This window comes from Aquarana catesbeiana, linkage group LG05 (assembly GCF_042186555.1).
Source record: "Aquarana catesbeiana isolate 2022-GZ linkage group LG05, ASM4218655v1, whole genome shotgun sequence".
Lineage (NCBI taxonomy): Eukaryota > Metazoa > Chordata > Amphibia > Anura > Ranidae > Aquarana > Aquarana catesbeiana.
Genome location: NC_133328.1, coordinates 12,845,994 through 12,872,052, shown reverse-complemented (window position 1 = coordinate 12,872,052; position 26,059 = coordinate 12,845,994). Strand labels below are relative to the sequence as shown.

At 44.3% G+C, this 26,059-nt stretch overlaps 2 protein-coding genes and 1 long non-coding RNA gene across 5 annotated transcripts in view; 1 reads left to right on the top strand and 2 right to left on the bottom strand.

Moving 5' to 3' along the window:
• Positions 1 to 26,059, top strand: part of JMJD4 (jumonji domain containing 4) — a 55,953-nt gene that overhangs the window by 23,956 nt on the left and 5,938 nt on the right. For 2 of the 3 annotated variants that reach the window (XM_073629442.1, XM_073629440.1), the window contains 3 exons: positions 4,454 to 4,721; positions 7,207 to 7,353; positions 13,377 to 13,730. In XM_073629442.1, the coding sequence (XP_073485543.1) occupies positions 4,454 to 4,721; positions 7,207 to 7,353; positions 13,377 to 13,685 (724 nt within the window). In that variant the 3' untranslated portion in view covers positions 13,686 to 13,730. Of the gene's footprint in view, positions 1 to 4,453; positions 4,722 to 7,206; positions 7,354 to 13,376; positions 13,731 to 26,059 lie in introns of those variants that run through there. The other variant, XM_073629441.1, reaches the window with a different exon arrangement.
• Positions 7,604 to 15,413, bottom strand: LOC141144084 (uncharacterized). The gene is made up of 2 exons (XR_012244350.1): positions 14,947 to 15,413; positions 7,604 to 8,077 (listed from the first exon to the last, which is right to left on the bottom strand). It is a non-coding gene; the product is annotated as an uncharacterized lncRNA (long non-coding RNA).
• Positions 23,574 to 26,059, bottom strand: part of LOC141144083 (fucolectin-like) — a 56,038-nt gene continuing 53,552 nt past the window's right edge. Inside the window, exon 4 of the mRNA XM_073629448.1 lies at positions 23,574 to 24,320. Coding sequence (XP_073485549.1) covers positions 24,152 to 24,320 — 169 coding nt within the window. The 3' untranslated portion in view covers positions 23,574 to 24,151. The remainder of the gene's footprint in view (positions 24,321 to 26,059) is intronic.

The window sequence follows — 26,059 nt, the reverse complement described above, 5'->3', positions numbered from 1 at the left end:
GGCCGTAGGGTTCAATATTGAGTTGGCCCCGCCCTTTGCAGCTATAACAGCTTCAACTCTTCTGGGAAGGCCGTCCACAAGGTTTAGGAGTGTGTCTATGGGAATGTTTGACCATTCTTCCAGAAGAGCATTTGTGAGGTCAGGCACTGATGTTGGACGAGAAGGCCTGGCTCGCTCCCCACTGTGGCGCAATCTGTCAACCGCTGTTTCCAACTGTCACAGCGGATGACGGATCAGTGTAACGGGCCGCTGCCAGTACCATGTGATTGCTGTGACCAATCACAATAGATCACATGACTAATGTTCACAATGGATGGCTTCAGTGTATGCCATTCATTGTGTACTATTGTGATAATCTCTGTGATTGGTCACAGTGATCACATGGTGCAGACAGCACCAATCACAGCCCCATCTGTACCATGTGATAAGCTGATGCCAATGACAGAGGTAATCACAATAATACATAATGAATGAATGGATTTCATTCAGAAAAAAAAAAAGTTGTTTTTAACAGTGATATTCACTGTTATAAGCAATCATAGTGTGTAAAAATATATATATATATATATATATCCTGATCACCCCCCCAGAGTAGTAGAGCGTTACTATGGTAACAGTGTATTGCTCTGGTCACAGTATGTAAATAAAATCGGAAAACAATTTAATAAAAAAGAAAAAAATATAAAAAGATTTAGAAAAACTGTAATTCAAAATATTTTTTTTTGTTAACTAGTCAGTGTCCCTGGTCACCGCCACTCCAGTTATATGATGACGCTGTACTGCACTGGTGACAATATGTAAAAAAAAAAAAAAAATAGAACAAAAAATTTTTTTTTTAATTTCTTCAATTTCCAAAGAATTATGACAAAAAGTTACAACTTCCAAAAACTCGCCAGGCCTCTTACTAAATACCTTGGACTGTCTACTTTCCAAAAAGGGGTCATTTGGGGGATATTTGTACTGTCCTGGCATTTTTGGGCCTCAAGAAATGAGATCGTCCGTCAGTACATCAGGATTGATCGATTTTCAGATATACATCCCATAGTTTGTGGACACTATAACTAGGGCTGGGAGATTTTCTTTAAAAAAAAAAAAAATCTTCGATTCTCTTAAAAAAAACTCGATTCACGATTCGAATCGAGTTTTTTTTTTTGGAAACCGCGCCGGTCCCGAGGCGCTGCGGGCATGAGCTTTTAGGCGAGGCCGCGTCTTCGGCCTAGTCCGCGGCGTCCGGCCTAGCGGACTAGGCCGAAGCCGCGGCCTCGCCTAAAAACTCTTCAGGCCCGGCGCGGTGTCCGTGCCGGTCCGGAGGCGCTGCAGGCATGAGTTTTTAGGCGAGGCCGCGGCTTCGGCCTAGTCCGCGGCGTCCGGCCGTAGCCGCGGACTAGGTAGAAGCCGCGGCCTCGCCTAAAAACTAAAAAAAAAAAAATCTAAAAAAATCGATTTGCTTAAATTTTGAATCGATTTGACCTCTCAACTCGATTCAAGATTTAAATCGATTTTTTTCCCAGCCCTAACTATAACTTTCCTACAGACTAAATAATATACACTGGATTTGGGTTTATTTTTATCAAAGAAATGCAGAATACATTTTGGCCTAAATTTATGAAGAACAATTAGTTGTTTACAAAATGTAATAATGGAAACAAAGAAAAATGCATTTTTTTTTTCAATGTTTTCAGTCTTTTTTTTTTTTTTCTTTTTTTTGTTAACCGCTTGCCGACCGCCTCATGCAGATATCCTGCGGCAGAAGGGCCTTGTAAAGGCAGAACCACGTACCTGTACGTTGCCCTTTAAGAGGTGGCCTGCGGGCGCGCACGCGCCCGCGGCAAGCTACGTGAGTCGGGTCGCGGGTCCCACGGACTCGATCGCCAGGGCGATACCTGCGAGCGTCTCACGGAGAGGAAGAACGGTGAGATGCTGATGTAAACAAGCATTTCCCCGTTCTCCCTAGTGACACTGTCACTGATCTCTTCTCCCTGTGATCGGGAGCAGAGATCAGTGACAGTGCCACACACAGCCCCTCCCCCCCACAGTTAGAAACACTCCCCAGGACATACTTAACCCCTCCCCGCCCCCTAGTGGTTAACCCCTTCACTGCCAGTGTCATTTACACAGGAATCAGTGCATTTGTATAGCACTGATTGCTGTATAAATGACAGTGGTCCCAAAAATGTGTCAAAAATGTCCGACGTGTCCGCCATCATGTCGCAGTCACAATAAAAATCGCTGATCGCCACCATTACTAGTAAAAAAAAAAAAAAAAAAATTAATAAAAATGCCATAAAACTATCCCCTATTTTGTAAACGCTATAACTTTTGCGCAAACCAATCAGTAAACGCTTATTGCGATTTTTTTTTTTTTTTACCAAAAATTTGTAGAAGAATACATATCGGCCTAAACTGAGGAAAAAAATTTTTTTTTATATATTTTTGGGGGATATTTATTATAGCAAAATGTAAAAAATATTGCATTTTTTTTCAAATTTGTCGCTCTTTATTTGTTTATAGCACAAAAAATAAAAACCGCAGAGGTGATCAAATACCACCAAAAGAAAGCTCTATTTATGGGAAAAAAAGGACGTCAATTTTGTTTGGGAGCCATGTCGCACGACCGCGCAATTGTCAGTTAAAGCGACGCAGTGCCATATCGCAAAAAAGTGCTCTGGTCAGGAAGGGGGTAAATTCTTCCGGGGCTGAAGCGGTTAATTTACCAAAAAATGAAAAACCCAGTGGCGATTGATAACCGCTAAAAGAAAGATCTATTTCTGAGGAAAAAAAATGATAAAACGTTCATATGAGTACAGAGTTGCATGACCGCGCAATTTTCATTCAAAGTGTGAAAGAATTGAAAGCTGAAAATTGGCCTGGGCAGGAGGGGGGTGAAAACGCCGGTATTCAAGTTATAAATGTAGAGGAGTGGGATTATAGCGGTGCTGCCAACAATTAGTTCATAACAAATTAGATAAAAATATAATTTCTTTGTTAAATACAAAAGGATAGATAAAGACCCAGCTGAAGTTCAGCTGGGTCTTTATCTATCCCCTGCGCCTGTACATGGTCTCCCCTGTATCATTCCTAGGCTGGGGCTTATTTTTTGACATCTACCTTTGTCTCCCTTGTTCCTGGGGAGGCAACCCACCAACAAACGTTTCCATCTCCTGGTTTCGGACTAGCAGAGGTCTATTTCTGTGTTATCGTGCATTTTTACTTATATATTTCTTTTGCCTTTTATGCTAGAGCTGGATTATTGTGGTGGTCTCATACTATCCCCTGAGGAAGCCATCATTGGCGAAACATGTTGGGATTCAACATCCACCTGTGACCATCCTTTCCTTTTTTCTCTGTGGGTCACCAGCAACCCAATATATATACTCTGCATATGCTCTATCATTGATTTTAATCATTCAGTGTTAATTTTAGTCTTAGGACTAAAATGGCATTTTAGTTTTAGTCCCATTTTAGTCTTCTGCAATTGTTTTAGTTTTAGTTGTATTTAGTCGGCTAAATCTCCAGTACATTTTAGTCGACTAAAATCTCCAGTACATTTCAGTAATTGGAATTTAGTTTTAGTCATAGTCTTTTGACAAAAATGGCTTTTAGTTTTAGTCATAGTTTAGTCATCTCAATTGTTTTACTCTTAGTCGTATTTTAGTCGACTAAAATAGTATTAATTTAGTCGACTAAAATGTTTTAGTCCTTTTAGTCGACTAAATTAACACTGTTTTCATTTCTACATCCCCTGTTTATTTTTGTATTTAATAAAGAAATTATATTTTTATCTAATTTGTTATGAACTAATTGTTGGCAGCACCGCTATAATCCCACTCCTCTACATTTATAATTTCGCTAAATGGGATGAGGTGCATGACAATATAGAGCCACTCAGATTATATTCTATAGCCGGTATTCAAGTGGTTAATAGTTTACTGGGAACTTTTACTGTACTCAATGTATCAAGCAAAAAAAAAATGGAATTAATATTAATTAATTATTAATATTATAATACTAATAATATTAATTATAATACTATTAATACTTTTATATTACTATAAAAAATAATTAACAAATTAATTATTAATATTATAATACTAATAATATTATTAATAATTATAATACTATTAATACTTTTATATTACTATAAAAAAAAAAAGTAAACACTGTGGTGTGTACAGTGCAGCACACATGCACAGCACACACCAGCAGCCACATATTATTATTATTATTATTATTATATTATTATTATTATACAGGATTTATATGGCGCCAACAGTTTGCAAAGTGCTTTACAACATGAGGGCAGACAGTACACTTACAATACAGGACAGATCAGAGGGACCTCCACATGTTATAGCACATCTGCTGGTGTAAATGGGGCCCTTACTGTCTGCCCATCAGACCTGACTGATAGAAAACAATATACTTGGCTACAATGTACTCCTTTTGATTCCAGGACTCCGTTCCACGCCGACGTCTTCCGTTCATACAGCTGGTCAGCAAACATCTGTGGGCGGAAGAAGTGGTTGCTCTTTCCCCCAGGATCAGAGGGAAATCTCAGGGATTGCCATGGAAATCTCCCATACGATGTGACGTCTCCTACCCTTCAGGACCCTAAACTGTACCTGAATTATCAGAAGTGCTGCCCGCCGATAGAGGTCACACAGGAAGCCGGAGAGATCATCTTTGTGCCCAGCGGGTGGCATCATCAGGTGTACAATGTGGTAAGGCAAGAGGCATGTGTGCTGTTCACCATCACTCTGTGCTTTTGTTTTTTTGTTGTCGAACTCATAGAGAAGGAAGATCACATAGAGATCATAGACCCCGCCGCGCTATGCATGACATACACTCTATTACCAAAAGTATTGGGACACCTGCCTTTACACGCACATGAACTTTAATGGCATCCCAGTCTTAGTCTGTAGGGTTCAATATTGAGTTGGCCCACCCTTTACAGCTATAACAGCTTCAACTCTTCTGGGAAGGCCGTCAACAAGGTTTAGGAGTGTGTCTATGGGAATGTTTGACCATTCTTCCAGAAGAGCATTTGTGAGGTCAGGTGCTGAAAGTTGGACGAGAAGGCCTGGCTCGGTCCCCACTGTGGCGCGATCTGTCATCCGCTGTTTCCACCTGTCACAGCTGATGACAGATCAGTGTAACGGGCCGCTGCCGGTACCATGTGATCGCTGTGACCAATCACAATAGATCACATGACAAATGTACACAATGGATGGCTTCCATTTCTCCAATTCTTTGTGTACTATTGTGATAATCTCTGCGATTGATCTGGCCTGGCTCGCAGTCTCCGCTCTAATTTATCCCAAAGGTGTTCTATGGGGGTTGAGGTCAGGACTCTGTGCAGGCCAGTCAAGTTCCGCCACCATAAACTCGCTCATCCATGTCTTCGTAGACATTGCTTTGTGCACTGATGCGCAGTCATGTTGGGACAGGAAGGGGCCATCCCCAAACTGTTCCCACAAAGTTGGGAGCATTAAAATGTCTTGGTATGCTGACGCCTTAAGAGTTCCCTTGACTGGAACTAAGGGGCCAAGCCCAACCCCTGGAAAACAACCCCCCACACCATAATCCCCCCTCCACCAAATGATTTGGACCAGTCACCCTAATGGATGATGTGGGCTCACCTGGGGTGCGGAGTCTAAGTACTAACCGGTGTTCTCCAGAGCTCCTGATGGTGGAGATGGGTTTTGCAGCGAGTTAGTACCAGGTTGCAGTCCTCAGGATTACCCTACAAGGAGGTGAGCAGGCCAGGGTCCAGTAGCAGATAAGCAGGTAAGGATCAAACAGAAGCGCAGTCGAGGAACAAGCCAAGGGTCAATAACGAGTGGTAGCAAAATATGGACATAAATCCACCCCACTAGTTCCATTCTCCCAACCCGGGTGTCACTACTGTGTTCTGTATTGACATAGGAAACAGCAGGGGGAACCACAGTGCCCAGCGGGTAAGTGTTCAGCCAGTTCATTTACAGGATGGCTGCCATTGACTACTTTTAAGATAGCAACAGGGCCACTTTAACCTCTTCACGCCTGCGCTATAGCCGAAAGACGGCTGCAGCGCGGGCCTAAATTTCCGGGAGGGCGTCCCTGTGGGGCGTGCTCTATGATCAGAGGTTCAATTAGACTCGGCTGATCACAAATCCGAAGTCCGGGGCCGATCCTGACCCCTTACCACGTGATCAGCTGCCAGCCAATGTCAGCTGATCATGTGATGTAAACAGAAGATCGGTAATCGCTGGCAGCGCAAGGAAAAAAAAAAAAAAAAAAAAGCCTTGTGTAAATGGGACATCACTCTCACACACGGAGAGCGACTGCCACCTATCAGTTCCCACCAGTGCTTCCAATTAGTGCCCATCAGTGCCACCTATCCGTGCCCATCAGTGCCACCTATCCATGCCCATCAGTGCCACCTATTGGTGTCCACCAGTGCCGCCTCTACAGTGCCTATCAGTGCAGCCTATCAGTTCCCATCAGTGCCGCCTCATCAGTGCCACCTATCCGTGCCCATCAGTGCCACCTATCGGTGTCCATCAGTGCCGCCTCATCAGTGCAGCCTATCAGTGACTATCAGTTCCCATCAGTGCAGCCTATCAGTTCCCATCAGTGCCGCCCCATCAGTGCCTATCAGTTCCCATCAGTGCAGCCTATCAGTTCCCCTCAGTGCCTATCAGTTCCCATCAGTGCAGACTATCAGTTCCCATCAGTGCTGCCTCATCATTGCCTATCAGTGCAGCCTATCAGTTTCCATCAGTGCCGCCCCATCAGTGCCTATCAGTTCCCATCTGTACCTCCTCATCAGTGCCTATTGGTGCCCATCAGTGCAGCCTCATCAGCGCACATCAATGAAGGAGAAAAATTACCTGTTTGCAAAATTGTATAACAAACTATGAAAACTGTTTTTTTTTTTTTTTATCAAAATTTTCGTTATTTTTTTTTATTTTTTTTGTGTAGCAAAAAATAAAAACCCCAGGGGTGATTAAACACCACCAATAGAAGCTCTATTTGTGTGAAAAAAATAATAATAAAATAAATAATAAAAGTGAAATCCATGCCCCAGTCCCCTGGCACCAGACTTATTACTGTTGTGTCATTCAAAGAGTGACAGCGTTGACAGCTGAAATCTGGCCTGGGCAGGAAGGGGGGGGTATAAGTGCTCAGTAGGCGAGGTGTTTAAAAGCATTTTCTTTGTTCCAGATAGATACCATTTCAATCAACCACAACTGGGTAAACGGCTGCAATGTGGCGGTTATGTGGCGCTTTTTACAGAAAGAGTTGACAGCGGTGCAGCGGGAGATCGCGGAGTGGAAGGACACAATGGATGGCTGGGATCAGCACTGTCAGGTATCGGTAGCCCACAGGGCGGCAGAATTGAAGTGGGGTAATAATGTTACGTAAAGCCACACACTGGACATTTATATAATCCTTTTACTGTGTCGATTACATGATTTTACAAGGACTTTAACCAGGGCTTATTTTCGGGGTAGGGCTTATATTGCAGCCATTCTAGAAAATCAAGATGGGTCTTATTTTCGGGGTAGGTCTTATTTTCGGGGTAGGTGTCAGAAACCATGAAATCAGACCAAGACAGAAGTACAGTTAAATCACACTTGTTTAATAATAAAAGTAAAAAAGAACAAACGTAGTCAAAACATAGCCAAAGTTCAGTAACCCGAATGGAAAGTCAGCTAAGCCGGAAGTCAGGGATCAATGTAGTGGAACAGCAAGCAGGATCCGGAACCAGAAGGGGTGTCAGCAAAGCAAGTCTTGAACAGGATCGCAGGAGATAGTTTCTGTTAAGTTGACCAAGGCGAAGGCAGAGATCGTCTGGGCTGAACGGTTTAAGTAGGCAGGACTGACGAGCAGGATATCATCAACAGCTGAGTAACTGTGGAGAGATGGGAGCTGGCAATTAGCCGACAGCTGAGCGGTCAGCTCAGAGAAGGAAGGGCTGAGCCCAGCCCTGACGGAAGGTCTTCTTTTCGGGGTAGGTCTTCTTTTCGGGGTAGGTCTTCTTTTCGGGGTAGGTCTTATTTTCGGGGTAGGTCTTATTTTCGGGGTAGGTCTTCTTTGGAGGGAAACACAGTATGTTAGAATATATTGTTATATACACGTTTACGCCATTTTTATTTCCAAAAGACCTGGGCAGCGGGAAGCTCTGGACACAAGTCTAGAGGTCACTTTTCACGAAATGAAGCTGAGGAACATTTGAAAGATCATATGCATTTTATTTATTTATTTTTTTTCAATACTTTTATTTTCAAAGATTGCACACGAGAAATACAGAGACAGCATAACACATATGTCCAGTGAAATACCAGATCATACAACACATAACCGATAACTAATCATACCTGGCTGGGCCTAAGTCCAAAAAGGCAGAGGGAGTAACCAGGCACTAAAGCAGTGATTCTGTGCCACGGCACACTAGGGAGTTTTGAAAAATATTTAAAATGGAAAGCGTTTTGAAACCTTGGAACATATCGAAAAATTTAATGGTAAATTAATGTCGCAAAAAAAAAAAACGTAAAAAGAACAAAAACGTAAAAAAAAGTAACATACGGTTGTGTTCAAAAGTTTGCATACCCTGGCAGAAATTGTGAAATTTTGACATTAATATTGAAAATATAACTAATCATGCCAAAAAACTGTCTTTTATTTAAGGATAGCGATCACATGAAGCCATTTATTACCACATCGTTTGTTGGATCCTTTTCAAATCATAATGATAACAGAAATCACCCAAATGGCTCTGATAAAAAGTTTACATACCCTGGAATGTTTGGCCTTGGTACAGACACAGAAGGTGGCACACACGGGCTAAAGTGGCAATCAAAGTGATTGTAAAGGATCGTTTTTAATTTTTTTGAAATAACAAACATATCATACTTACCTCCACTGTGCAGCTCGTTTTGCACAGAGTGGCCCCGAACATCCTCTTTTGGGGTCCCCCCCAGCGGTTCTCGTGGCTCCTCCCCGCATCAGATAACCCCCTAGGAGAAGCGCTCTCCCGAGGGGGTTACCTTGCGGGCGCGCTCCCGAGTCCAGCATTTGCATCCACAGACACGAATGCTGGACTTGGCCCCGCCCCCTCTTGTCATTGGATTTGATTGACAGCAGCGGGAGCCAATGATGAGATGAAGAATAAGTAAAATGGGGGGGCTGGGGGGCCGGTGACTGCCAGGTGTTTTTTCACCTTAATGCATAGGATGCATTAAGGTGAAAAAACACGAGGGTTTACAACCCCTTTTAAAGGTTAATTTCCCACATTTGTGGCTTTTTAAATCACAATTAGTGTCTGTGTATAAATAGACAATGCGTTTGTTAGCTCTTACATGGATTTACTAAGCAGGCTAGACACTGAACCATGAGGAGGTAGAAAAGAACAGTCAAAAGACCTGCGTAACAAGGTAATGAAACTTTACAAAGATGGAAAAGGATATAAAAAGATATCCAAAGCCTTGAATATGCCAGTCAGTACTGTTCAATCACTTAATAAGAAGTGGAAAATTTCACAATTTCTGCCAGGATATGAAAACTTTTGAGCACAACTGTATATAAAAATGCAACCTCTGTCAGTCTGTCATGCATTGGTTCTTTTTGTAACGCGAGACCTGTGCGAGATCTCGGGAGAACTCGATCGCTCTAATTCTATTATAATAATAATAGAGACCGTTCCATTTGTTTTGATGCGTTTGTCGGCTTTGGAGCCTCACTTCAATCTGATTTGCTCTCGAAAAGCAGGCACATCCTTCACATTAAATTTAAAATTAAATATATGTAAAAATAAATAAGTTCTTCACCACAAAAATTTTTCAATCTTTTCAGGTGAAATTTTTTAGATCTTTTTGGTGCGCCGTAAGGCAAAAAAGTTTGAGAAACACTGCACTAAAGAGTCCCTGAATCCCGTGTGGCATTTTGCACAGAGAAAAACACAGTAAAGGAATTATCCAGAGAAAGACAAGTAATAGCAAGAGAGGGGACAAGGGAAGGAGAGACGAGGTAAAAAAAAAAAAAAGGCCAGAAGGTATGGGAGAAGAAAGGGAACAAAGTGTAGGGGAGGAGAAGGAGGAGGGGGAACCAGACACTCGGCCACCCCACTTAGCCCAAAGCAGAGAGGAACCCTCGGATCAGTCTCCAGGTCAGAAGGGCCCTGTACACCTCAGAATAAACAAATTTGTGCCAGTAGAACCATTTTCTGAGGAATGTATCACGGACACCTTTTTCCGTGGCCACCAGATCCTCCATTTCCTCAACTTCAGCGACTCTTTTCAACCAGACAGCTATGGACGGTGCCTGCGTCTGTTTCCAAAAGAGGGAAATGCAACTCTTTGCCGCGGTGATCAGTAATGGTAGGATAGACCGTCTATAGGCCTTTTCAAAGAAACGGTAAAGATGGATGGAAGCAGAAGGAAAAGAGCGAGGTCCCTTGGCAAAACGTAGTCAGTGAATTTTTGGGTAATACGATGGACGTCTGTCCAGTATGCCTGTAGATGCCGGCCGGAAACCAAAAGACATGGAGAAGTGAGCCTGTCTCCTCTCCACACCTCCAGCATAAAGCCTCGTACACACGTCAGACTTTTGTCCAAAGGGCATGTGCCTGGATTTTGTCTTGCATACAAACGGTACACAATTGTCGGCCAACAAACACAAACGTAGTGACGTACTAGACGTATTACGAGCCGATAAAGAGGAAGTCCAAATGTCAGGTGCCACCCTTTGGGCTCCTTCTGCTAATTTCATGTTTGTAAAAGTTTGGAGAGTGTTGATTCGCGCTTTTTATTTCACGCTTTTCAGTTCGTTTCTGGAGGGCTGTTTGTCAACCAGACATGTTGCGGAATCGGAGGAGATAACGTGTTATTTATTATTGGCCTTGGAGTTATTGCTTTGACCCGAGTCCAGTCCAGGAACAGGAGGAGGAGGATTTCTTGGACCAAAAATTGGTTGCTTTATTAATTTTGACCAATTATGTCATATGCCTTTGCTGCAGGAGCTCCAGGAGAATAATCCGGATGATTTTCGGAATTATCTCCGGATGACAGATCCCTGCTTTCACCAACTCTTGGCATTGGTGACCCCCTATATTAAGAAGCAGGACACATGCATGAGGCTTTTATTTTATTTTTTGGTTGAATAATAATAATTTGATTTGTTATATTTTCTGTATTTTTGGATGCATAGAATGCACTTTTTGCTTAAGTTCTATTGGCAGATATCATGTCTAATTTTATATGTTTTGTTTTTTTAAATGCACAATAAAAAAAATTGTGGAGAATAATACTTGGCTATGTGTTTCACTTTAAATGACAGTTTGGGAGTCGGCAGTAACATTTAAAAAAAATACAATGAAAAATTGACAAGGGACACCAACATAGTTGTATCTTTGATCTTAAAAACTACAGGATAATGGTGTTGTGGTAACTTGCCCAAAAAAAAACAAAAAAAAAAAAAAAAAAACAAGCATAATAATATTATTCTTGATATCACTAGAAAATAAAAGCCTTTTCAAATTTGTTTGCAATAACTCCATCAGTATCACCAGCAAAGCAGCTTCATTATTATCCCAATAAAGAAGAAGAGAATTGTGCGCTGCATTTCTAGATTTCATAATTTTCCGCGTCACAAATGTTAATTCTCCATTACGAACGCGAGTTTACAAGACCGACCGCTTCCGGCTCGTCCTTGCTTCCGAGCATGCGTGTTTGTACTTTGGACATTTGTCCGACGGACTTGTGTACACACGCTCGGAAAATCCGACAACAGACATTTGTCCATGGAAAATTTATAAGCCTGCCATCCAACATTTTGTCCGCGGAAAATCCGACAACAATTGTCCGATGGAACGTACAAACGGTCGGATTTTAGGCCAACAGCCTGACATCACACAATTCCCGGCGGACAATCCGATCGTGTGTACGAGGCTTAGGTCCATGCAATGGGGAAACATCTTATGGATCTTAACAGGTGTATGATACCAGCGTGTCACCACCTTGAAATTCGATTCTTGGAAGTTTTGTAGGCGAACTGGAGAATTCTCCCAACCTGTTTTGTCTGAAAAGCTCAATCCCATGCAGTGCCGGAACAAGGTCATCTAGAGCCCAGGGCGAACATGCCAAAATGCGACCCCCCCCCCCACCAAGATGTATGAGCACTTCTCCCCCCTCCAAAAAAAAATTGAGCACCAATCTGCATGCTTACCCCCTAAGCATAAATTCCTGCCCCTACCAGTACAAATCCACCCCCCTGCTGAAATACCCCCTCCCCTTCTAGCACAAATCCTTTACCCCTCAAATTTCCCCTTTTGAGGACAAATCCCACAACTCCAACACCCCCTGCAGAAATACCCCCTCCCAGCACAAATCACTGTGCCCCCCCCCCATTCCCCCAGCTCACATCCTCTCTCTCCCAGTATGCCCCCAAGAAAAATACCCCCCCCACCGGAAAAAAAATCCTCCCCTTCTAGCACAAATCCTTTACCCCTCAAATTTCCCCTTTTGCTCACAAATCCCCACCCACAACTCCAACCCCCATCTCCCAGCACAAATACCCCCCCCCCCCCCCCAATTATCCCTACTAGCACAAATCTCCTACCAAACAAAAATGGCCTTTTCCTAGCACAAATCCTCTCCCCCTCCAGCATATCACATTTTCCAGCACAAATCCCCACTCCTAGTACTAATCCTCTTCCCCATCCCTCCTCCCAACACAAATCCCCCCCCCCCCCCCCAAATCACCACTTCTAGCACACCTCCTCAAATTTCCCCTTCTACAACAATTTTTACATGCCCCCCTCCCCCCAAATTCCCCCTCGCTACACAAATCCCCTCCATTCATCTGCTTGTGGTGCCCCCCCCCCACCTCAGATGACACCACAGTGCCCAGGGCAGCCACCCCTCCTGCCCACCCCTTGTCCCGGCCCTGCTACCAAGTCCCGTTCTCACTTGAAAATATCTGAGGGCCTGAAGGACGGTGGTGGGGACAGGTCAGAGACACCATGTGACGTAACTGAGATTTCTCTTGGCATAAGAAGCTCGAATCGGAGTGAGACGTCGTCTAAAGGCATCTGGTGGGGGGAGATAGAATGAAGTTCGCCAGTTGAAGCTTTTGCCAAAACGGCAAACTTGCAAAAGACAAACGCCATCTATAATTTGCTGCCCAGAGAGCCGGCTTGATCGTGTGCATTTTAATGGAGTTCAGCTGAGCTATTGAGGAAGGGGGAAGGGATCGTAAACGCATGAACAAATGATTATTATTATTATTATAAATTAGAGTAAATAAATTATTAAACTGATATAAAAAAAATGATAAATTGCAATATTTATGATTCTTTTCTATAGCACTGATTTTAATTTGCATTCCTTCCCCAGGTCATCATGAAATCTTGCACAGGGATCGATTATACAGAATTCTACACCTTCCTGAAGATGATCGCACAGCGCAGGTTGGAAGTCCTGGAAACAAATGGCGTAGATCTCCCCGCTGAGGGCCGGATGACCCCGGGGCCGCGCCATGCGCTGTTTGACCTGGAGAAGATCGCAGATGTGTTGTCCACGCTGATTGACGATGTCGATTTTCAAAAGCTGGACGTGGAGACGTTCGATCCCCCTCCAAAACAATTGCTACGGCGACTGAAAATGGTGATCGATCCAAAGTCGTGTGCTGTCCGGTGCGTTTAGGATTTGGCTTCAACTTATTTATTAATAAACAAGTTTATTATTTTATTAACTGTTGTGCTCTCTGTAATGTTGTCATCCCATAGATTTCATACATATTTGCTATCTAAAGTCATGTTTGCTCGAGCAATGTCAGAAAGTTTAGGAGAATATGTCATTTAACGGGGCCTATTGCTGACATTTGTTGCTTACAAGTTAAAATCTGTATTTTTTGCTAGAAAATTACTTACAACCCCAAACATGATATATTGGTTTAGCAGAGAGCCCAGAGCAGACGTCTCCAAACTGCAGCCCTAGGGCCAGATGTGGCCCTTTGTTTGCGTTTATCTGGCCCTTGAGGCACTATTCCTTCCACTGATACCAGTGATGGGGCACTATTCCTTCCACTGATACCAGTGATGGGGCACTATTCCTTCTACTGACACCAATGATAGAGCACTATTCCTTCCACTGACACCAATTACTGTATGGGGCACTATTCCTTCCAACTACTACTACTACAACCTACTACTATGGTTTTTGGGTTCTTTAGTTGGACTGTCAATCAATTCTGTGTACATTGAAGTGTTTTGGTGATCCGGAGTGCTTTCGCTTGAAGAATAATTTGGACTTTTTAATTTGAATTTTTTTCAGGATATTTATTTAAAGTAATTTATTGAATTTCTAGTACAGTTTATAATTTAATATTGATTCTTTGTGTTGTCGCACTGTTTACTGCTGCTTTTTCATTTTTTGGTGTATTTTTTCCAACGCGGCATTTTTATTTACTGTACAATTTGCAGAACATGCCCACAACTTTGAAGATGTTTTTTTTCATTGTGAAGCAAACAACAAATAGGGCAAAAGAACAGAAAAAGTCAATGTGCATAACTATTCACCCCCTAAAGTCAATACTTTGTAGAGCCACCTTTTGCGGTTATCACAGCTCCAAGTCGCTTTGGATAAGTCTCTGTGAGCTTGCCACATCTTACCACTGGGATTTTTGCCCATTCCTCCTTGCAAAACTGCTCCAGCTCCTTTCAAGTTGGATGGTTTGCACTTGTGAACAGCAATCTTTAAGTCTGACCACAGATTGCCTATTAGATTGAGGTCTGGGTTTTGACTAGGCCATTCCAACACATTTACATGTTTCCCCTTAAACACTCAAGTGTTGCTTTAGCAGTGTGTTTGGGGTCATTGTCCTGCTGGAAAGTGAACATCCACCCTAGCCTCAAATCACACACAGAGTGGTACAGGTTTTGCTCAGAGAATATCTATCACGTACCAGGTGCTGGAGGCCAGTGGAGAGAGGGCTTCCTCAGCTAAGTTCCAGACTCCCCTGAAGGTGAGACAGCAGGAGTCGGGCACAAAGTAGCACAGGTTGCCTGTGAAGTTGCTTGCAGAACGCTCAGGAATGCTGCTGTTGTGATGAACAGAGTCTGCAGGCAGATGGCACCTGTGAGTTGAGACAGGTCTGTAAAGTTACTGAGATAATAGAGTAGTCAACAAAAGCTGAGATCAGAACCAGGTTTAAAGCAGAGCAGACAAAGTCAGGTAGAAGACGGGTCAAACACGAGAAGCAGGCAGAGGGTATGAGTGAGACGAGCCGGGGTCAAGAACTGGAGATAGGCAGACAGGTCGGGAACAAGCCGGGTCAGAAACTAAGGAGCAAAGAATCACAGGAACGCAGGTAACAAGCTGAGATCAGTCAGCAACTTCAAGCACTGATACACTTCCTTATAAAGGCCCATGTGATGTGCTGCTGGGGACGCTGGGTCCTAGAGCCCTTCTCCTGTTGTTGGTGCCCTGACAGATGCTGGGTCCTAAAGACCTTCTCCCACTGTCAGCGCCCTGACAGTGCCCCCCCTGACGGGCAGCCTCCAGATGCCCATTTGGGCAATTTTCTCTGGGTATTTGGAAACTCTCGGAGAAATCTGGGGGCATGTACATTGGCTTTGGGTTCCCAGGAGCTTTCTTCGGGTGGATATCCTTTCCACTTGATTAAGTATTGGATCTGTACCTCGTTTTCTGCAATCTAGAACAGATTCCACCTCATATTCTGTTTCCCCTTCAACAGTTACCAATGGTGTAGTTGGTTCCACTCTACCTGGAAAAGCATCCAGAATGGCCGGCTTGAGGAGAGAGGCATGAAAGACTGGTTGAATTTTGTATGAATCGGGCAGAGATAATTTGAAGGCCACTGGGTTTATTTCACGCTCAACTGGAAAAGGGCCAATATATCTCTGCCCCAACTTCTTTGAAGGGCACAGTAACTTCAGGTTGGCTGTTGATAGATATACTTCATCACCGACTTTAAGGGAGAGATTCCCTCTTCGTTTCCTGTCAAAGAACCTCTTATAGTTGGACTGAGCCTTTTGTATACATTCTTGTAGGGATTGGTAATTCCGTTGTATGAAGGCAAGTCTGTCCTGTACAGCAGGCACTGCTGATTCGGGTATAGTCTCTGCTATAGCAAAAAGGTGGAATCCATAGTTGGCCCAGAATGGGGACTGGATGGTAGCAAAGTGTAGCAAGTTCTTATAGGCGAACTCCGCCAGTGGAAGCAGGGAAGCCCAATTGTCTTGGGAAAAGGCTGAGAAGGTTTGATTTGTACGCTTGGTTTGCCCATTACTCTGGGGGTGGTAAGCCGAAGAAAGGCAGAGTTCCACACTCAGGGCTTTACAAAGAGCTCTCCAGAATCTGGAGGTAAACTGTATCCCTTGATCCGAGACAATGTTGTTGGGAAGACCATGGAGTCTCACGATCTCTCTGATGAACATGTGAGCTGTCTCTGTACCTGAAGGTGTGCCTACCATGGGCAAGAAATGGGCCATCTTTGACAGGCGATCCACAACCACCACCAGGATGGTAGTGAATCCTTCAGAGAGTGGAAGATCAACGATAAAGTCCATGGAGATCATCTCTCATGGACATTAGGGACATTTAAGGATCTCAATAATCCCCAGGGCTTAGTCTTGTCACCTTTGCTGCGCAGGAACACCGTGCAGGGTCTAAAATAGGCTCTGCAGTCTCGACCAAGGTTGGGCCACCAGAAGGACCCTTGGATGAGCTCACTAGTTTTACGGGCTCCAAATTGGCCATCTAATTGGTGGTCATGGAATGTTTTGAGAACTGGAAACCTTGCCTCCTGGGGTATGAAGACCTTATCTTGATGCCAGAGTAATCAGTCCTGTCTCCTTAGAGAAGCATGCTCTGTTTCAGGGCAAGATGCAGAGGCCTGTTCAATAGTCGATCTCAAGCTAGGCAGAATAAACAATATGTTCTGGGCAGAGAGAATGGTGCTCGGGGAAGCAGGTTCAGCAGATTCAGGGAACATCCAGGATAGGGCGTCTGCCTTCCCATTCTTAGATCCTGATCTATATGTCAAATGGAAGTTAAATCTTGAAAAAAAAAGGCCCATATGGCCTGTCGGGGCCTTAGGCGCTTAGGTCAGTAAAGATCATGACTGGGTGAGTAGAGCCCTCCAACAGATACCTCCACTCTTCAAATGCTACTTTAATTGCCAGGACTTCTCTGTTGTCTACATCATAATTCTTTTTGGCTTGGCTTAGTTTTTTGGAGCAGAAGGCTACTGGGTGCAACAAGGCCTTTGGGCCCAGACGCTGGGAGTGGATAGCTCCTGTAGCTATTTTGGAAGCATCAACTTCAAGAACGAAAGGAAGTGCTGGGTCTGGGTGTTGTAATACTGGAGTTGAGGTAAACAAGATCTTCAGACGTTCAAAGGCTGCCTGGGCTTCCTGGTTCCAGAGGAAACGGGTATGAAGGCGAGTAAGCTGAGTTATTGGGGAGATAATGGTCGAGAAGCCTTTGATAAACCTCCGGTAGAAGTTGGCGAAACCAACAAATCTTTGGACTTCCTTTCTATCAGAGGGTGCAGGCCATTCAAAGATTGCTGAGACCTTTTGGGGGTCCATTGAAATCCCCTCAGTGGAGATTATGAGCCCTAAGAACTGGATGGACTGCTTCTCAAATTCACACTTTTCTGCTTTAGCATACAAGTTATGACTTTGCAGGGTCTTTAGTACTTTTTTAACATGGTCCCGGTGGAGTTCAAGTGAGGCTGAGAAGATCAAAATATCATCCAGGTAAACGATCAGAAACAGGTCAAGGTACTCTCTGAAGATATTGTTCACGAGCGTTGGAACGTTGCAGGGGCGTTACATAGCCCAAAGGGTATCACGAGGTACTCAAAATGACTGAAGCGCGTTCGGAAAGCTGTCTTCCATTCGTCCCCCTCTCTAATGCGGACCAGGTTGTAGGCCCTTCTCAAGACCAGCTTAGTGAATACTCAGGCTGCTCAGAACCTCTGGAACAACTCTGGAAGGAGGGGAAGAGAGTAATTGTTCTTGACAGTGATCTTGTTGAGCTCCCTGTAGTCAATACACGGCCGGAGGGAGTGGTCCTTCTTCTCAACAAAGAAAATGCCTGCTCCTGCGGGTGAGGAGGAGGGACGAATGAAACCCTTGGCCAGGTTCTCATCAATATATTGCCTAAGAGCTTCCAACTCCTCCTCGGATAATGAGAAGATGCGCCCAAACGGAATCTCTGCTCCAGGAAGCAACTCGATGGGGCAGTCGTAGGGCCGGTGCGGAGGCAGAGTATCGGCTTTCTTCTTGTCGAAGACATCAAGGAAGTCGTGGTAAGCTGAGGAAACGAGCTGACTGGTATCTGTTGAATGGTTAGGCACGCAGGGGGGTCGACTTGTATGGGAATGCGACAGTGTTGGTGACAGTAGCTGGAGGAAAAGGTGACCTCCCCTTTGGACCAGTTGATTGAGGCCGTAACACAGCAGGTGCAGCAGCAGTAGCTGAACTGGAGGGTGCCGTTGCAGAGGCAGAGCTTGTGGCTGGGTCGGGTTCGGCAGGAGCCATTGAAGGAGTGAGGGTATGGAGACGTCCCTCGAGCTAGAAGTATCCATCTTGCAGGTTTTTGACGGCTTGTGTTAGGGCTGTCATCTGTTGACACAGCTCTTCCAGTGCAGAAGCACCTCTCTCGGCCTCAGACATAATGGCTGACTGATACTATCACGTACCAGGTGCTAGAGGCCAATGGGGAGAGGGCTTCCTTTGCAGCTAAGTTCCAGACTTCCCTGAAGGTGAGACAGGAGGAGTCAGGCACAAAGTAGCACAGGTCGACTGTAAAGTTGCTTGCAGAAAGCTCAGGAATGCTGCTGTTGTGATGAACAGAGTCTGCAGGCAGGTGGCACCAGCGAGGTGAGAAAGGTCTGTAAAGTCACTGAGATAAAAGAGTAGTCAACACAAGCCGAGATCAGAACCAGGTTTAAAGCAGAGCAGACAAAGTCAGGTGGAAGCCGGGTCAAACACGAGAAGCAGGCAGAGAGTACCCGTTAGATGAGCCGGGGTCAGGAACTGGAGATAGGCAGACAGGTCGGGAACAAGCCGGGTCAGAAACTAAGGAACACAGGAGCAAGGAATCACAGGAACAAACAAGCTGAGATCAGTCAGCAACTTCAAACACTGATACACTTCCTTATAAAGGCCCAAGTGATGTGCTGCTGGAACGCTGGGTCCTAGAGCCCTTCTCCTGTTGTTGGTGCTCTGACAAATGCTGGGTCCTAAAGACCTTCTCCTGCTGTCAGTGACAATATCCCTGTATTTAGCACCATCCATCTTTCCCTCAACTCTGACCAGTTTCCCAGTCCTGACTGCTGAAAAACATCCCCACGGCATGATGCTGCCACCACCATGTCTCACTGTGGGGATGGTGTTCTTTGGGTGATGTCTCTGTGCTGCCTCTCTGATTAATGCCCTCCTTGCCCGGTCCGTGAGTTTTAGTCTGTCTCTTGGCAGGTTTGCTGTTGTGCCATGTTCTTTCTATTTGGTTATGATAGATTTGATGGTGCCCCCAGGGATCATCAAAGATTTTGATATTTTTTTTTTATAACCTAACCCTGACTTCTCAACAACATTGTCCCTTACTTGTTTGGAGAGTTCCTTGGTCTTCATGACAGTGTTTGGTTAGTGGTGCCTCTTGCTTAGGTGTTGCAGCCTCTGGGGCCTTTCAAAAAGGTGTGTCTATGTAATGACAGATCATGTGACACTTAGATTGCACACAGGTGGACATCATTTCGCTAATTATGTGACTTCTGAAGGTAATTGGTTGCACCAGAGCTTTTTATGGGCTTCATAACAAAGGGGGGTGAATACATACGCACATGCCAATTATCAGTTTTTTATTTCTGAAAAATAGTTTTATGTATATATTTTTGTAATTTTACTTCACCAACTTAGACTATTGTGTTCTGATCCATCACATATAATTCAGATTAACCACTTGCCGACCAGCCGCCGTCATTATACTGCGGCAAGTCGACACGATTCCTGAGCCGTCGTAGCTGTACGTCGGCTTCTTCAAGCGGGATAGCAGACGTGTGCACGCCGTGGGGGTGCCAATGCTTGTGACCGGCGGTCGCGATGACCGCCGGCCACGAGCAATCACGGGCACGAGAGGAAGAACAGGGACGTGTGTGTGTGTGTAAACACACAAATCCCTGTTCTGTTCTGAGAGGAGATGCAGATCGTGAGTTCCTAATAGCTAGGAACCACAAACTGTCATCTCCTATAGTCAGTCCCCTCCCCCTACAGTTAGAACACACAGTCAGGGAACACAGTTAACCCCTTGATCACCCCCTAGTGTTAACCCCTTCCCTGTCCGTGACATTTATACAGTAATTGGTGCATTTTTATAGCACTGGTTGCTGTATAATTCTCAATCGTCCCAAAAATGTGTCAAAAGTGTCCGATGTGTACGCCATAATGTAGCAGTCATGATAAAAATCGCAGATTGCCGCCAATACTAGTAAAAAAAAAAAATAATAATAAAAATGCCATAAATCTATCCCCTATTTTGTAGAGGCTATAACTTTTACGCAAACCAATGAATATACGCTTATTGCAATTTTTATTACCAAAAATATGTAGATTAATACATATCAGGCTAAACTGAGAAAAAAAATAGCTTTTTTTAAAAAAAATTGGGGATATTTATTATAGCAAAAAGTACAAAATATTGTGTTTTTTTTTCAAAATTGTAGCTCTTTTTTTTTTTTTTTTATAACGCAAAAAATAAAAACCACAGAGATGATCAAATACCACCAAAAGAAAGCTCTATTTGTGGGAAAAAAAGAACATCCAATTTTTTGGGGTACAGCGTAGCACGACCGCGCGATTGTCAGTTAAAGCGACGCAGTGCAGTATCACAAAAAATGGCCTTGTCATTGAGCAGCCAAATCTTCCAGGGCTGAAGTGGTTAAAAAAAACATTGAACTAAAGGCTGTAATGTAACAAAATAGGTAAAAAGCCAAGGGGGGTGAATACTTTTGCAAGGCACTGTATATTACCAAAAGTACACACACATAAACTTTAATGGCATCCCAGTCTTAGTCCGTAGGGTTCAGTATTGAGTTGGACCACCCTTTGCAGCTATAACAGCTTCATCTCTTCTGGGAAGGCCGTCCACAAGGTTTAGGAGTGTGTCTATGGGAATGTTTGACCATTCTTCCAGAAGAGCATTTGTTAAGTCAGGCACTGATGTTAGACGAGAAGGCCTGGCTCGCAGTCTCAGCTCATTCATCCCAAAGGTGTTCTATCAGGTTGGGGTCAGGACTCTGTGCAGGCCAGTCAAGTTCCTCCACCCCAAACTCTCTCACCCATGTCTTTATGGACCTTGCTTTGTGCACTGGTGCGCAGTCATGTTGGAACAGGAAGGGGCCATCCCCAAACTCTTCCCACAAAGCTGGGAGCATGAAATTGTCCAAAATGTCTTGGTATGCCGACGCCTTAAGAGTTCCCTTCACTGGAACTAAGGGGCCAAACCCAAACCCCTGAAAAACAACCCCACACCATAATCCCTCCTTGACTGGCCTGCACAGCGTCCTGACCGCAACCTGATAGAACACCTTTGGGGTGAATTAGAGCGGAGATTGCGATCCAGGCCTTCTCATCCAACACCAGTGCCTGATCCATCAGTGCCTGATCTCACAAGTACGCTTCTGGAAGAATGGTCAAACATTACCATAGACACACTCCTAAACCTTGTGGACAGACTTTGGGATGATTCAGTAACCGGGACGGATAGTCAGCCAAGCCAGAAATCAGGGATTAATGTAATGGAACAGCAAGCAGGATCTGGAGCCAGAAGGGATGTCATCAAAGCAAGTCTTGAAGAGGATCGCAGGAGAATGTTTTTGTGATGTTGACCAAGGAGAAAGCAGAAATCCACTGCTTAAATAGGCAGAAGTGACTAGCAGGATATCATCAACAGCTGAGTAACTATGGAGAGATGGGAGCTGGCAATTAGCCGACAGCTGAGCGGCCAGCTCTGAGAAGGAAGGGCTGAGCCCAGCTCTGACAGGGACCAAGGCAGGGTGGCTACGTTCCTGCATACATTGGGACCAAGGCAGGGTGGCTACATTCCTGCATACAGTGGGACCAAGGCAGGGTGGCTACGTTCCTGCATACATTGGGACCAAGGCAGGGTGGCTACATTCCTGCATACAGTGGGACCAAGGCAGGGTGGCTACATTCCTGCATACAGTGGGACCAAGGCAGGGTGGCTACGTTCCTGCATACATTGGGACCAAGGCAGGGTGGCTACATTCCTGCATACAGTGGGACCAAGGCAGGGTGGCTACATTCCTGCATACAGTGGGACCAAGGCAGGGTGGCTACGTTCCTGCATACAGTGGGACCAGGGCAGGGTGGCTACATTCCTGCATACAGTGGGACCAGGGCAGGGTGGCTACATTCCTGCATACAGTGGGACCAAGGCAGGGTGGCTACGTTCCTGCATACATTGGGACCAAGGCAGGGTGGCTACATTCCTGCATACAGTGGGACCAAGGCAGGGTGGCTACGTTCCTGCATACATTGGGACCAAGGCAGGGTGGCTACATTCCTGCATACAGTGGGACCAAGGCAGGGTGGCTACATTCCTGCATACAGTGGGACCAAGGCAGGGTGGCTACGTTCCTGCATACATTGGGACCAAGGCAGGGTGGCTACATTCCTGCATACAGTGGGACCAAGGCAGGGTGGCTACATTCCTGCATACAGTGGGACCAAGGCAGGGTGGCTACGTTCCTGCATACAGTGGGACCAAGGCAGGGTGGCTACATTCCTGCATACATTGGGACCAAGGCAGGGTAGTTACGTTTCTGCATACAGTGCGACCAAGGCAGGTTGGCTACATTCCATGGAAAACAAACGTAGCCACCGTCTAACAGGAAATGGGACCATAGCAGCAAAAAAAGGAATTTGAAGATTTGGATGAGACAGAGTAATAGAAGGGACTTTTTTGACTTAAGAATACATATCTGGCTATAATTTTTTAAAAATCAGAGTTGATATAAGGAGCCCCTGACATCATGTATCCAAATTCAGTAAATAAAATACTACAGAAAATGCTCAGAGACTCTGGACATGTAACAGGAGATAGTCAGAGACTGAAAACATACTATAGGAGTTATTGGGGAGTTATTGGAAACTGGAGAAATGCTTCAGAAGATAGTCATAGACTAGAGACCCATTACATGAGACTATTAGAGATCACTGCTATTACTGTCCATTTACAAATCAATGCTTCCGCATTTGTGCTTAAAGTGGAAGAAAAGTCCCCCCCCCCCCTCCTCCTATCTATCTTGCCCAACCTGTATAAAGAAAATGTGTTTTTTTTATACCAGGATAGGTAGGATGGGGGGGGGGGTATGCAGACATTTTTTAAGAAAAGTTAGGATTTCCTTCCATTTTAATGACAGTCCCCTTAACAATAATTGAATCTAATATTTCTTTTAACAAGATCAATTACAATAGACCTGAAGAGAAAAAAAATACATAAAAAAAAAAAAGTTGGACGACGCAGAAAAAAATAAGATAGTGTGAAAGAAACTTTATTGTCTGTAATAAGCACCTAGGTAAGGAAACACAATCATCACCAGAACAAGTTTGAACATCTTACATTTGAGGTTTCTCATCTCTTTCTGATTATCGTCACCGGGACAAATATACAAAAGCAAATTTCCGGACACAAATTTCAGGACACAGACAGCAGTGGTTCCAACCCTTCTACACTTCATCCAAAACTAGATGACTTTAGCTAATTTTTAAGTGGTCAATTCATAAATGCTTTCCCACAAAACTCACGCAAACTTTACCCAAAATTCAAATAATTGGATTCAACTGGAAAAATGGATGACTCCTGGGTGAAAGTTGGGTGACTCTTTGGTGGAAACATTTCTAAACTGTCCCCTACGTGTAATACACATTATTTTTATGTATAATGAAAATCAAATTCTTGAAAGATGTCTGTAAAGAGTTTCCTAAAACAGGATTACAAGGTATAGAGCACAAAATGTCCTCCTCTAGCTAGATAGGAGAACAGACGTATCACCAAGATGGACATGAAATTTGATGATGAACTTTAGGATTCCTTCTGTCGTGGTCCTCTGAGGTTTACCAGCAGACATGATTCTCCTGAGCTACGACGTCACTGTAGACCTCCACCTCGCACAAGTGCAGGTATTCACTGCGCCCCGGGATCACCACACTGACGTATTGACCCTCCATTCCATTACAGCAGAAAATTGTCGTGGGATCAGCAACTTGGGTGACCTTACCACACCTGTGGAGAACAAACAAGGATGAACAGAATGATACAGAAATTACACTTGTTTACTTGGAGGAGGTTTACTAAAGGTGCCCAAAGTGTTCATTAATTTTATTGTCATGCCTGTTGGCCATTTAGGTTTCTCCAGAAGCCCGACTGAAAAATTCTCAGATAGCAACCTCTACGTCTTGCATTGTTGCAAGGATGTGAAAATCATTGTTTTTCACTCTTGTAATGCTGGAAGTGGGGAGTGAAAGTCCAATGGTTTTCACATCCTTGCGACAAGATAGTACATGGGGGGGTTTTCATGTTTGTGGAGGGACCTAAATGGCCTACAGGTTCAACTATAATGATAATGACTATTTTACAAAGCTGCACACCTTTTTAATATCTACTAAACCCCATCGACTGCATTTTCTAGAAAAGTGAACTTAGCCTTTAAAAAGCACAAAATCATACAATAACTAGGCAGTAGAGATAAACAGAGTGATTTCTGGGAGACTGACTTAGTCTTACCAATTGAACCAAACCTATTTACGCACTTGATTCCCACTGGACGTTTTTTCCCTAAATCCCCTTGCATCCCAGAGTCTTTCCTCTGTTGATGTCTTGGTTCTGTATGGTATAGCTTGTTGGATTTATAGTCTATTCCAGGGGTCTCCAAACTTTCTAAGCAATGGGTCTGTTTACTGTCCTTCAGGCTTTAATAGGGCCGGACTGTGGCCATTGGAAGTAGAAAATGCCCTGGCATCAGTGCCCCATCATTGGTTTTATTTGGAGGAATAGTGCCCCATTAATCATATCAGTGAAATGAATAGTGCCCCGTTGATGGTGTCCATAGGGGAAAGGTGTCCCTTGTTGTGGAAATTTTATGAAGATGTATTTAATATGTATTGTCATAGTGTCTCCCAGTGTTAGTTCTCCCGCAACCCGCTCTAAAGAGCTGACTGGGGCAAACTGAAGCTGGTTGAGATCCGTTAGGTAGTGGAAAACTTCCTGAGGTTGGAGAGAAGTGTTTGTAGAGTGAGGATATGTCTGCCGGCGAAAGGGCCCCTGTGTGATGCACAGACGTTCGTCTGGGGGGATGTGTTCGCTCTGCAAAGACATTATCGGTTTAGCGGGTGTGCGCTCGTGTCACCCCTGTATGCCTGATCAACATATTTGGGGTGCCATGACATACACCTGCAGATATGCTCCCATCAGCAGTAACGGTAGTCATTGGTTGTTGTATAAACTTATATCCTGTGTTGTCATATCCTGTGTTGTCATTTCCCATGGAGGAAACGATTGGCTGTTGGAGCCAGGACTTCCTGGTTGTGATTTCTTTTGTTGTCTTTAAATAAAAGAGCCAGTGCACTGCTCGGCAGGGGGTTGTGCTGAGATGAGGATGTAAGCATGGTCATGTCTGTTTACTGGGGAAATGCGGGAGACATGGGTTAAGTAACATGCATTATACCATTAGACTGAAAGGGCGCGTGTTAGCGCAGGTGAGATTGATTATGTATAGCGTATAGCCAGGACCTTATGAAGCGAACAGAATGTCCTTCACACCGGCAAGAAAGGGGGACAACGGATCCCAGTCTAGGACATAAAACTTTGTTGTCCTGAGACAAAGGGGTACGTTTTCTCTGTCCGACGCTTTAGGTAGGTTCTGCTTTGCAAAAGAACAAATGTTTCGTCTTTTGGTATAATGCTGGGATTTTTATTGTATGTTTGTTATGTGTAAGTAACCGTATGTTGTGTATGATTTATCA